General features: G+C 36.3%; 1 protein-coding gene across 1 annotated transcript; it reads right to left on the bottom strand.

Annotated features, from left to right (window-relative positions):
* Positions 1-859: 859 nt before the first annotated feature.
* LOC121385219 (methylsterol monooxygenase 1-like) lies at positions 860-12458 on the bottom strand. The gene is made up of 8 exons (XM_041515801.1): positions 12180-12458; positions 11235-11312; positions 9454-9525; positions 7750-7826; positions 5647-5773; positions 4210-4258; positions 2987-3145; positions 860-2126 (listed from the first exon to the last, which is right to left on the bottom strand). Exons 1-8 carry the CDS (start codon positions 12345-12347, stop codon positions 1975-1977), a joined length of 882 nt encoding a protein of 293 aa, XP_041371735.1. The 5' UTR covers positions 12348-12458; the 3' UTR covers positions 860-1974.
* Between the last annotated feature and the right edge of the window lie 1858 nt (positions 12459-14316).

Genomic DNA, 14316 nt, shown 5'->3' with positions numbered 1-14316 from the left:
ACAACATGTAAGTTTAAGATGCAATAATATACAACAAGTACAATTATGTCCATAAAAAGTAAACCGGTTTTGAATGAGCAGGATTTTACAGAGTGCACAGTTTTAAAGTCTGGCATACACATCTCAACAAACCTGTGTTTAAAACCATTTCAGTTCTCAACTTCACATTTTAAAAATAAACACACTCACTTGATATCGGTATACTGGTAAGTGTAATTTTTTGATTCCGTAACAAAAATATTTATAATTTATCATTATTTACAGAAATGTAAAAAAAAAAACGTTTTTGATAAGAGTTGCAAATTATTTTGCAAGAAAACAATGGCGTAAGTATTTTTTATATTTTCTCACTGAGAAAGCATGACACATTGATGTAATGTACTCTTCTAGCATTTACTGACCAATAACCATGTCAGTACCAAATATAACATCATAATGAAAATAACAAAATCATGTCAGCCGTTAATTATAATCAAACCTTTATCATGCATTTCTAATGATTTAATTCTAACATAATTACCTTAAAAGTGAGCAGAAAGTATGTACAAATGGTTTTGAAAGTATCTATATATCGAACAGAATAACACTATTAAACAAAAAAGATTTTTAAAAAAAAGATAATCAACTAAATACCAGTTGTTATCAAGTTCATGTTCTTCATAAAATACTTTTACCGTGTCTTGAACAGAACTCTCTGGTGAAGTCAGAGGTTGTGTCCATGACAGGTGTGCTTGAACAGTTCTCTGATGGAACCATGCCAAAAATTACTCACACCCATACACAATCATTAAAGGTCATGATATTATATCTCAGTTTCCATTTATCGAGGTTTTTCAACCTTCTTGAGAAATTAAAACACCAGTAATCTTACATCGGACAGATGTGTGAAGATTGAGCAAATATCCATACAATTCAAATGAACTAATCCAACTCATTTCACATTAGTACAAAATATTAATGACAGTTAATTAGTTTGCTATTATTATGTTATTTATAGCAATTTGAGATCACTACACAATTTTAAAACATTAAACAGTAGTTGCTATTCAATTTTCAATTAACTAGAAATATTGCTAATCAAAATTTTGAGAACAAAAAATTTTCAGCCATAAGAATTTTTATTTTTATTTTTTATAGTGACATTTCCAATTTCGTGCAATGGTTTGAAAATTTCAATTTTACTTAAACCCACAATCTCACCTCACAATTTTGATATTAAATTTATCTTTTCCAATGCTAAATACAAACACAACTAGTCTCAACCAATTTGTGTGGGTTTTTTTCACAATCAATAAAAATATATTTGGTGAAATGCCTTAATAAGACAAACAAGACTGCTACAATATTCTGTAATACTTTGTTACAGTGAACAGTGGAGAAAACATAGGTTGACGCTTAATGGTTAGTTGTTTACATTATTATGTCATCTAAATTAGAGACTTGTGTCTTCACGGTATTAAAGAATAGCATGTCACAGTATATTATAAATGGTTAAATAATTAACATCTACTCAGTTTGCAGTGTTAAGCAGCGATTGACTAATTGTTTTAATTGCCAAAATAGGAATTATATTCAAAAAATTATCATGTTTATAAAAAAATTGCTATACTTTGTTTACAAACATTTGACCTTGAGCAGAGATTTTGAAACAAAACAAACCAAATTGCTAAAAACATTTTTTTTTTTTTTTAACATTAGTTTAAAATATTGTTTAACACAATTACTGGACATTCTAAATACATAAAAATGGGTTTAAAATATCTAGTTTTTGGTATAATTAATCTTTTGGATTTCTTAAAAAACAAACACTCACAATTTTACGAAAAACCTCTAAGGCAAGCATTCAAGGCAACAATACAAAGAAAGAAAAAAAAATAAAGGGAAAAAAAAGGACTAACAGAATGAGCACTCACACATATTTTGCTTGATATATATATATATAAATAAGAAGTCTATGACAGGGTTGGGTTTTTTTCATGTGTCTTTTTTGCTGACTTTGCCAGCCTGGACCTTGGCCTGGTACTCATAGAACTGCGAGTCTGTCTTGAACAGCTTGTCCCACCACGTGAACGTTGAACCGTAGTTCCCAGTGAAGTTGTAGTGGTGGAAGTCGTGGAACCGAGACCCTGCACGGGAATTAAACACAGTGCTTATCAATTTCAACATATACGTACATACAGTAAAACTCAGAAGGGTCGAATACAACGCAGCGCTTGAACCAAACACAAAGACCCGAGTTACACTTACACAAATGTTTATTGAATGGTTGGGTAATTACACTTACACAATGTTTATTGAATGGCTGGGCAGTTACACTTACACAATGTTTATTGAATGGCTGGGTAGTTACACTTACACAATGTTTATTGAATGGCTGGGTAGTTACACTTACACAATGTTTATTGAATGGCTGGGTAGTTACACTTACACAATGTTTATTGAATGGCTGGGTAGTTACACTTACACAATGTTTATTGAATGGCTGGGTAGTTACACTTACACAATGTTTATTGAATGGCTGGGTATAACTTACACAATGTTTATTGAATGGCTGGGTAGTTACACTTACACAATGTTTATTGAATGGCTGGGTAGTTACACTTACACAATGTTTATTGAATGGCTGGGCAGTTACACTTACACAATGTTTATTGAATGGTTGGGTAGTTACACTTACACAATGTTTATTATTGTTCAATTGCATCAATGTCATGGCGATATATGCGACAGTCGCCATAATTCAATTATTTTGACAAAATATTAATAAGTTGGGATATGTTGGCCATGTAGATGGTTGAAAAAAGTACTTTTAGGGACAGATCAAATGTGCACGTGTATATATATATATATATATATATATATATAGTTTCAGGTAATACTTTGTTGATCCATTAAACAGGTCAATGGTCTGTGATAACATGCCTTTAAGATATGGGATGTCGTAGTCTAAATAACACAAAAGATAAAATACATCACAGCTACTGACCTGCGTAGAATGGGAAGAGATGAAAGATGTTCAGATAAGGGATATCGTAGCCGCTATGCACGTCTATGGTTTCGAGGAGGCGGATGGTCACCCAAGCCCACAGCAAGATGATATGATTTGCGAATGTCATGATCCCGATGAAGAAACCCAAGCCAAGAACTGAAAGAAAACATTGAAAACAACCTTACTAATACAGTGTGTAGATCTTTAGGTGAGACCTGGGTCCATGCTTCAGTCCTCAAAATTCGCGGCTGCCATCGGCAATGCCGTCGCAAAAGCTATCGCAAAATTGATTTTCGACAGCATTTGATTGCCGTCGCAAATCTGAGAGTGGTGAAGTCTGTAGGCATTTTTCTCTGAACTCTATCCAATTATAGATCCCAGAAAAAAGCATTTATAGTCTAGTGTGGCCCAATTTTTCCTCAATTAATATAAATTGGTTTATTCCGGTATAGAAGCGTACTAAAGTAAAGTTGATATGTCATATGTCCAGACTCGATCTCTAATGACGTCACATACATGCAATTTGTATGGCTTTGTCATAAAATTAGTGTCTCAGAGTTTTATAAGCACCAGGTCAGGAGCCCGGTATTAACAAAAAAATCACATCAGACTCACCAACTGTTCCAGCATTCAATATGTCAGATGGTAATATATATAAAAAGATATATATATATATATATATTTTTTTTTTTAATTTACTGGTGAAAGTTTTGGATGCTTTTTGTCTGAGAAAATCTCAGCAAAGTCGATGTAGGTGACATGGTTATAATCTGGTATGTGGAATCTGTGTCATTGTAATAAAACAAATTTCCACAGTTTATTTCTGGACAAAACGTGGGGGAAACCAAATGGTAATTAAAGACAGAAGAGTAATTCATTGCAGTTGTTAACAATGTGGTTTGGAATTTAGCAGTGTTACCAGAATGGTGGAAGTGGATTGGCCACGTGCTCTGAAAAGAAGACACATCTATCACCAGAACTGCAGTGTGCTGGACCACTGAAGGGAAAAGAAAGAGAGGACGTCCGAAAACAACATGGCCCCGAACAGTGGAAATAGAGATGAAGGAGACAGGACGGACACAGTTGGGGCACCATCGAGAGATTGGCAGGGGATAGACCGACGTGGAGGAACTTCGTCGCTGCCCTAAATGCCACTAGGCATAACAGGAAATGATGATGATGATGATGCTACAATATCAAGGTGTCGATTCAATACTTACTAATTGTCTCAAGTGGGTGAGCATACTCTGCAGTCATTCCAAATGGAGCCTAAAAAAAAAGAGAAGAAACCCATAGTTGTCAAAAAATATTTCAACTGACTGGATTATGAACAAGACAAGAAATGGAAACAAAAATAAAGTCAAAGTCATAGTGTAAAGTACACACAGAAACCATTTTACCCTAATATTCATGTCAAAACATTTAGGGAAAGGAAAAACCTTTTTCATTCTAGTGACTGCAGTCGGCAATTTCTACCCCTATAACATCTCTTTACCTTTTGCTGAGGGAAAATCTATAATAAGTTTTATTCATGATTCAAAATCCAAATTATGTTCCACTTTCTGATCTGCATTTATATAGATATTCAGCAAGTTTCCTTATGTATAACCCATTACGATCATGTAAATTGTGTCCTAAATCTAATGCACAAGCAAAAAATTTATTACACAACTTTATTTTGTGCGATTAGCAAACAAAATGATTGTTCATGTAATTTTCAGACCTGTCATAAAGTTGGATTTTGTCATAAACAGTGTTAAAATTAACTATGATAATGTTAGACAAAACTTCTTAAGACAATGAATTAGCAAAAGAACTTTTAACACTCCATCAAAAAAATATAGTCTAAGATAAGAACAGAAATAAATTTGAAAAGAGATGCATCATTTTATCATTCCGAGAGTTGTGATTCTTACGACCCATCATACATTACCATGGTTTCTACCAGAGCGTATGCAGGGTAAAATTACGTACATTAAAATCTTGAAAATTAATAGATATAGAGGATACTCCCAGAGTGTCATGTGATATCACAATTTATCAGCACGAGTTGATAAAAGTATGAAATCAGAGGCATACCGAAGAATTTTATACTTTTATCGAGTGCTGACATCACAAGACACGAGGGGGGTATTCTTTTTATCATCCATTATCATACTTTTCATTTGCAACAATTGTAAACAATGTCAGTAATGTGGGTTGAATGTCACTATATTTGGCAGCGGTGGACTCGTTAACTAGCAGAACGACAGTGGCGTGACGTCACTTATGATAGGTTTAGCGCTGAAATATACACAGTGACGTAACAAAATAATGTCAGGTGACTAAAATTTGACCAATCAAGATTATAAGAAGCGATATCTCCTAGGAGAATATCGCAAATGATAGTATCAGCGATATCGCCTACAAAAGCCTGTAATGGATGATAATTTTTTTTATCATTTTTAGAAAGGTTATAGAAAGAGAATTGCTGTTTAAAAAAATGTGTCCATAAAATGCAGTGCCCAATTTTAGAAGATCTCAAGCCATAAGCACCTAGGAAGGGCACTTATGATGTTTTGTTTTTATAATGCACGCTCAATGTTTTCTCTAGCAGATAACCTGGCTACACGAGTCGGTGAACTACATCGTATTGCCTCCGTTTAGCTGCAACTCACCTGGAAGTTGTGGTGAAGCTTGTGGATGTATTTGTAAATCCTCCTGTCGTGCAGCGCCCAGTGCAGGAAGTAGTGCCACGTGTCCTCTATCACCGCACAGCCAAACACTCGCAACCCAATGTCCCACCTGGACAAAGAAATAATCAACAAACACTTGTAACGCTATGTCCCACCACGTGTCCTCTATCACCGCACAGCCAAACACTCACAACCCAATGTCCCACATGGCCAAACAAAGACATCAACAAACACTTGTAATGCTATGTCTCACTCGCAACCCAATGTCCCACAAAGACTGGACAAAGAAATAATCAACAAAGACACTTGTAACGCTATTGTTCTCACCACGTGTCCTCTCACCTATCAACCACTTGCACAGCCAAACAAACACTCGCAACCAAAGACAATTGTCCCTCACCTGGACAAGACATCAACAAACACTTGTAATCCAATGTCTCACCTACAAAAGACATCAACAAACACTTGTAATCGCTATGTCCCACCACGTTGTCCAATGTCCCACCTACAAAGACATCACCGCACAGCATCAACAAACTTGTACTCGCAACAAACACCCAATGTCCAAACACTGGACCTAAGAAAACAAATCAACAAACACTTGTAACGCTATGTCTCACCTACACAAAGTGTCCCAGTGTATCACCGCACAGCCAAACACTCGCAACCCAATGTCCCACCTACACAAAGACATAATCAACAAACATCTTGTAACGCTATGTCCCACCACGTGTCCTCTATCAACAAACACTTGTAACCCAGTGTCTCACCTACACAAAGACATCAACAACAAACACTCGCAACCCAATGTCCCACCACCTACACAAAGACATCAACAAACACTTGTAACCCAGTGTCCCACCTACACAAAGACATCAACAAACACTTGTAAGCTGTCAACAAACACTTGTCACCTACACAAAGACATCAACAAACACTTGTAATGCTATGTCTCACCTACACAAACAAAGACATCAACAAACACTTGTAATGCTATGTCTCACCTACACAAAGACATCAACAAACACTTGTAACCCAATGTCCCACCTACACAAAGACATCAACAAACACTTGTAACCCAGTGTCCCACCTACACAAAGACATCAACAAACACTTGTAACCCAATGTCTCACCTACACAAAGACATCAACAAACACTTGTAACCCAATGTCTCACCTACACAAAGACATCAACAAACACTTGTAATCCAATGTCTCACCTACACAAAGACATCAACAAACACTTGTAACCCAATGTCTCACCTACACAAAGACATCAACAAACACTTGTAATAATGTCCACACAAAGACATCAACAAACACTTGTAATCCAATGTCCCACCTACACAAAGTCTCAACCTACACAAAGACATCAACAAACACTTGTAACCCAATGTCTCACCTACACAAAGACGTCAACAAACACTTGTAATCCAGTGTCTCACCTACACAAAGACATCAACAAACACTTGTAATCCAATGTCCCACCTACACAAAGACGTCAACAAACACTTGTAATCCAATGTTCCACCAAGATCACGGTTAAAGTTTGTTTTGTTTAACGACACCTCTAGAGCACATTGAGTCATTAATCATCAGCTATTAGATATAAACATTTGGTAATTTTGCTATATAGTCTTAGAGAAGAAACGCGCTACATTTTTCCATTAGTAGCAAAGGATCTTTCCTATGCACCATCCCACCTACACAAAGACACAACATCCCACAACAAACACTTGTATAGCACATCAACAAACACTACCATGGCCTTTGATATAATCACTCGTGGTGCACTGGCTTGATTGGGAAATAGCCCAATGCACCCAATGACAGTGATCAATCCTAGACTGATCGATCGCTCATCAAACAAGCACTTTACCAGTGGGATACATCCCGTCCCACCCACCTAGACAAAGAAATCAACAGTGAAACACTTTATCACAATATTCCACCAATGCAAAGAAATCAACAAGCACATGTAAAGCATTTGTTCTACTAAAACAATTAAGCACATTTCTGACCAGCTGACGTCTCTTTCAGCCTATTCCATTATAACATAATATATTTAAGCAAACTGAATACCTACCATGCTGGCATGTGGTCCCAATCATACGGGATGTTGAAAAACTCTGTGAAGTAGTATGTACCAGTTATCATGGGCAGCTGAAATGACAGTAACATATACATCAGTGCTGGGAATCAGCTGGAATGTTATCATCATCTGTCTGCACTAACTACTAGTAATCAAAGGACATAAATTATAACTGAAGTACCTTTCTCCAGACGACAGTTTAAAGTTTCTTTCATTTAACACCATAAAAAGTACAGTGATTTATTAATCATCGGCTATTGAATGTCAAACATTTGGTAATTTTGACAGTCATTTTATTTACGGTTATATGGCATCGGACATATGGTTAAGGACCACACAGATATTGAGGTAGGAAACCTGCTGTCGCCACTTCATGGGCTACTCTTTTCGATTAGCAGCAACGGATCTTTTATATGCACCATCCCACAGACAGGATAGTACATACCACAGCCTTTGTTACACCAGTTGTGGAGTACTGGCTGGAACAAGAAATAGCCCAATGGGTTCACAGACGGGGATCGATCCCAGACCTACCGCGCATCAAGCGAACACTTTACCACTAGGCTACGTCCCATCCCCTAGTCTTAGAGACAAAATCCACTACATTTTTTCATTAGTAGTGCTCAAGGGATCTTTAAATATCTGGATCGGACTTCATGAAAACATTGTTGCACCTACGTGTTTGTCCTGCATATATACTTTAGTCTATGTAATTTCTAATGTAATGTTCCATGACTTTTACAAAATGTTCATTGGGTTATAATAAAAGAGGCCATTAAAAATGTATATAAAATGAAAAAATATACGACCGGGACCCCACCCACACCCCATTATCATTGTATTTCTATATCATATGAAAAAGTAAAATAAACCCATATTGTATTAAAGTAAAAAAAAGTGTATCATACAGTATGCTAGTGAAATAAATTAACTTTAATCAAACAATTTTTTTATCCCATTATATTCCTTCCTTTCAGTTTCCTCCTGCTTAATCACTTAAACACAAACAAAATGGGTATATTAATAAGATTTTATTTCATGTTTGTTAAATTACGATACAGATTCATAACGGTACAATTATTGGCTAGAAAACAAAACGAATGACCCTTAAAATTATGTAAACTTAAACCAATGACTGTCAGGTTTTTTTGTTTATAATTGATACCTGAAAAATGAACCCACAAGTCATCGACCCCCAAACTGAATTTCCCATTGAGAGCCTCGAGTCAGTGTTGTGTGTGTATTCACCTAGATACAGAAATGACTCAACATCACATGTGGTGTTACGTCACGGCTCAAAATAGGAATTAAATTATGGCCTGATGTAAAAAAAAAATGTTAAAACTTTAAAGATAGCAGGTGAAAAGCAATATATCCTACAAAGAAAAAATAAATAAATGGACTGCTGGAAATAAGACAGCACAAGGCGAATGGAGGGTTTGGAATAGTGAAAGGAAGATTAGGACCGCTTTAAAATATGAGTTACAAGCTAAATAGCAACGTGGGATGATCCTACCTATATCTGTGTCTTGAAAAGAATAACCTGCAATTTTGTTTTGTAGTTTCAGCAGGTGAATTTTTATTTCACCTGTTAGATCTAAACATTTTAAAACTGCTTTTCGTAGGCTGCTATTTTGAGCCCTGTAATGGACTGCTTTTCCGAAGCTGCTATTTCATCCACTGTCCGTGTGTACTCACCTGGATACAGAAATGACTGAACATGAGCAGCTTGAAACATTTCCATTGTTTATCAAAGGTTTCCGGTCTATCCTGAAACAAGCAACAACATTCAGAGTCAAGCAGGCTGAAAATTTTGCACGATTTGGTGCTTCCGCAAATCCCATATTTTCAGTTGGAAACTTAAGATTATGGAGATGGAATCTCTCAAAATATCTATATTAAATAATTTTTATGATTATGGCAGAATCATAAAACCCCCAACCCCAAACAATTCAAATGCTGGTATCGAATCTAGCAGATGCCCCGAATCAGGAGAGCACCATGTTCGTAACAAGACATAATAAAGCAAAATTATGAAAGGCGAGTGCAGAAACAACCACTGTTCATCTTTGCGTGAATATGAGAAGTGAGAGAAACTAATTGCCTGTCATGAAGAAGCTAAAGTTAAAAAGTTTGTTTTGTTTAACGAAACCACTAGAGCACATTGATTAATTAATCATCGGCTATTGGATGTCAACCATTTGGTAATTTTGACTCATAGTCATCATAGAAAACCCACTACATTTTACCACTGTAGCAAGGGATCTTTTATATACACTTTTGCACACAGGATAGCACATACCACGACCTTTGACCAGTTGTGGTCATAAAGAAGCCTGCTGGTAGACCGTTTCAAGGTGTCTACATCCATACTCTCCATGAAGATATTATTCAATGTCAAATTGCAAGTTATTTTAGGCTAAGTATGGCTCTGGATTGGCATTGTATCTAACTTATCTAGAAAAAAAACCTAATGCCTCTATGCAACCAGTTCTGTACTTTCTTGTGGCGACGTATAGGGGCGTCGGGTTTCTCCGTAACACGTTGGTACTGGTTAACAAATCTGACTGGACTCGAGAATAATCAAACTAAAGCTCTGTGGCATCAGAATGAGGAATAAAAATGTATTTTAGACACAGTAGCTTGCTACTAGTTGGTTGTTGACAACTGCCAAAGCATTACATAAGACTTTCCTCTTGCCTTACCCCACCTATCAATAAGGAGTAGGGCTGGAGGTGACTCGAGCTAATAAGAACTTAGCCCGAGTACTCTGACTGTAAGAGACCTAGACGGACATTTGGACATAAACACGCTCTCATTACAGTCAGAGACCAAGCTATGTATTTTTTTGGCAATTCCCGACAACCAAAAAGTTGGCAAAGATTTCCACTCTAATACCACAACAATCCTATGTTTGACGTCAAATACCTTTACATCGATCATTTTCGAGTTAACTGATTAAAACAAATCCACATATTAATCACTAATACACATAGTACAGAAAGAAATCCGACAGCACCCACATTCCGCTACGCTTCGTGACACTCCGTCGCAAGAATTACAAAGCTTGGTGACCTATTTCGTGACGTAGATCACGTGATCGCCCACTGGGTGATTCCGCCTAGTAGACAGAATGGCCAAGTGGGCGATCATGTGACGCAACGTCACGATATAGGTCGGCGAACTTAGAATTCTGCTGTCCGGAGTTTGCCGAAGCTTAGCTGAATGTGGGTGCTGTCGGGTTTCTTTCTGTAGTGTGTGTATTAGTGATTAATATGTGGATTTTTTAAAATCAATTAACTCAAAAATTATCGATGTAAAAGTATTTAACGTCAAACATAGGATTGTTGTGATATTAGAGCAGAAATCTTTGCCAACTTTTTGGTTGTCGGGAATTGCCAAAAACATACATAGCTTGGTCTCTGACTCGGGCTAATAAGAACGAAGTAGATTAACTGAAACAAGGTCTTAGTACTTACTGGCTGTATCTTAAATCTTCTCATGAACGGCATGAATTGGAAGAGAAATGCAGGCAAACATGCTGCGAAGTACACAAACTGAAAAAAATACAAAAAAATATATGTAGATAAATTAAAATAAATTTACCACGAAAGAAGGTCTTTAAATATATATATATATATTTTTTGTAATAAGGCAGATTCTCTCTTCCCATCACTGTTTGAAATAAGACAAACTCTCAATTTATTCAACATGTGATACTCAAGATTCATACTGAATTTGAAACTGGATTGTAACCCTCATATTAGTCATAATCATATTCTTAACTAAATAATTAAAAAAAACAAACACCCAGGGCTAGCTTTGGGTGAGCAAAACAATTCGCCAATTTGTCTATTATATAAAAAAAATTGCTGAAATTGTCAGTTATTTTCTAAAAAAAAGTCAATTATTACATGTAATTATTCCGCCAAACTAAAATAAAATTCGCCAACTGCTTTCAAAATTTGCAATTGGCGAATTTGGCGCATGCCAGAGCTAGCCCTGAACCCCCCAACATTTGTTAAGGGGGAACAGGAGGAAATCTTTGCCAAAATGACCATTAATTATTTCATAATTTACTTTGTAATAGATTTTTTTTAAAGATTTGATTTTGATGAAATTAAAAAAAAAAAAAATTGATATGCATGCAATGGAATTCAGCACTAATTAAAACAGTTGATGTCAATTCATAAAGCTAATTTAAATCATGTTAGAATTTGCTTACTAGTCTAGCTCAACAACAATTAGGCTACTACATCGCTGAATTTTCATCCTGAAGACCAGTGGTCCCCTGGTTCGATCCCTTCAACTTCCAAGGCTTCATTTGGGAGTTTTGTTTGATGCACTTTGGAAAATAGATGCTACTTTATTATTTTAATACGGTTAAGTGATACATTTAATTATTATTATTTTACAACACTTGCCTCGTGTACAATAAGAGATCCCCATGTCGCAATCTGAAACTTTGTGTAGTTTTCGTTCATAGAATTCCACGCATCTCGGAACGGCGCTTTCAGCGGATTTTCTGGCAAATATTCATTTGCCAAATACAACGGAGCAATAATTTCAGGAATACTTGTTGCGTTCATCATATTGGGATACAAAATTACCTGGACCTTTTTTCACAAAAAACTAAATATATCTAACAGTAACATGCAACAATACAACAAAAATCTCGCTACTCTCAGCCGATATCTGTTTGACAGTTGGGTTAGTTATATGGATTTTGATTAGTTAGAAATAGAAAGGTCTTTTATTACGTGCATTTTGATTGGCTGCTAACAGTGGCCTGATGGAGACCCCATCACGTTTGTCAAGAAGGTGATCGCCGGCACGTTTCTAACTTCAATCATTAATCTAGCTTAACAACGGCGTAATCCGCGAAAATAGCAATACAAATCAATATTTAATACATTTAGCGTCAACCATTTCTCCAAATGGTTATCTACATTCATTATTATTGTCTATCATAATTATGACGTCACAGTTGGGAATATCCCTTTTTTATTAACTTAAAGATAGTCTTAAAACATGTTATGCCATGTACAAATATAGTACACATTTACTTTACATAGATAATAATTTGCAATAAATGTCATACAAATTAAGTTATTGTGAATTAAATTTAATGATGACAGTTTAAAATATATTGTAGAACTTGTGACAATAAAACTTCAAATTAAAAACACAGGTATCCCAAACAATACCATATGGGAAAGGGCATACTAGAGTTATATATACATGTATAATAATAATGATAATATAACTACATTACCCCAACCTAGTGATATCGTTTGAGAGTACCAGGAGATCTATGTCTCACCACAGTGCAAAATGACATAACAGACTGAGCCCATATTGATATCTATAGAAAGAAGTGTTTTATTTAACGACGCACTCAACACATTTTATTTACGGTTATATGGCGTCAGACATATGGTTAAGGACCACACAGATTTTTTTAGAGGAAATCCGCTGTCGCCACATAGGCTACTCTTTTACGACAGGCAGCAAGGGATCTTTTATTTGCGTTTCCCACAGGCAGGATAGCACAAACCATGGCCTTTGTTGAACCAGTTATGGATCACTGGTCGGTGCAAGTGGTTTACACCTACCCATTGAGCCTTGCGGAACACTCACTCAGGGTTTGGAGTGGATATCTGGATTAAAAATCCCATGCCTCGACTGGGATCCGAACCCAGTACCTACCAGCCTGTAGACCGATGGCCTGCCACGATGCCATCGAGGCCGGTGATATCTATAGGGACTATGGTACACATAAATCATGATTATTAATTATGTATTGAATATTTTTTCTTCAAAATAAGTTTAAATGTACCAATCTTTAATTTTTTTAGCATAGGAGCATATCAGACAATTTCTCGCTCCAGCCAGTGTGCCATATCAAAGGCCATAGTATGTGCTATCCTGTCTATGATATGATATGGTGTATATAAAAGATCCCTTGCTACTAATGGAAATTTTTTAGCGAGTTTCCTTTCTTAAGACTATGTCAAAATTACTAAATGTTTGATATTCAATATCCGATGACTAATATGTCAATGTGCTCTAGTGGTGTTGTTAAACAAATTTCTTCATATTATATATTGTGTCACCTGCAGAGACTTGAAATATCAATATTCGTAAATGTTTAAAGGAACTACCCAAAGTTTTCAGCCCTAGCAAGACTTCTGTTGGTTTTAGGCAATATACAAGGGGATCTATCTCATGGTCCATTCGTTGATGTGGTGAGGTAGCTTGCATGTCTCAATGACTCGGAGAGCTATGCCAGCTGGAGCATCAGCTCCTGGTAGGGTCACCCATGCTGGACTCATCAAAGGGTAGAGACTAGACTAATATGGACCGGACAGACAGAGGACGTGAGTCATGAAAGACAACTGTCTACAAGTTCTAAGCAAACTCCAAAATCAAAACTGGGCTGGAGAGGCTCAAAATCCTCGTAAGGAAACTCTCCTAGGAGAAGGAAAACTCCAAACTCAAACCAAATCCACTGAAGTCAGGAGTACAGAAGCTATGCATAAGCACAAGTGTGGAAACCGA

The sequence above is a fragment of the Gigantopelta aegis genome, chromosome 11 (assembly GCF_016097555.1).
Source record: "Gigantopelta aegis isolate Gae_Host chromosome 11, Gae_host_genome, whole genome shotgun sequence".
NCBI lineage: Eukaryota > Metazoa > Mollusca > Gastropoda > Neomphalida > Peltospiridae > Gigantopelta > Gigantopelta aegis.
This window is presented reverse-complemented; position numbering and strand designations above follow the sequence as displayed.

Excerpts from the sequence above, each read along its gene's own strand:
- LOC121385219 (XM_041515801.1), bottom strand. The coding sequence starts at position 12,347 with ATGATGAACGCAACAAGTATTCCTGAAATTATTGCTCCGTTGTATTTG. Across the intron at positions 11,313-12,179 it reads GATCTCTTATTGTACACGAG|TTTGTGTACTTCGCAGCATG; the intron begins GCAAGTGTTGTA and ends TATTTTTTTCAG. Across the intron at positions 2,127-2,986 it reads TCTCTTCCCATTCTACGCAG|GGTCTCGGTTCCACGACTTC; the intron begins GTCAGTAGCTGT and ends ATTCCCGTGCAG.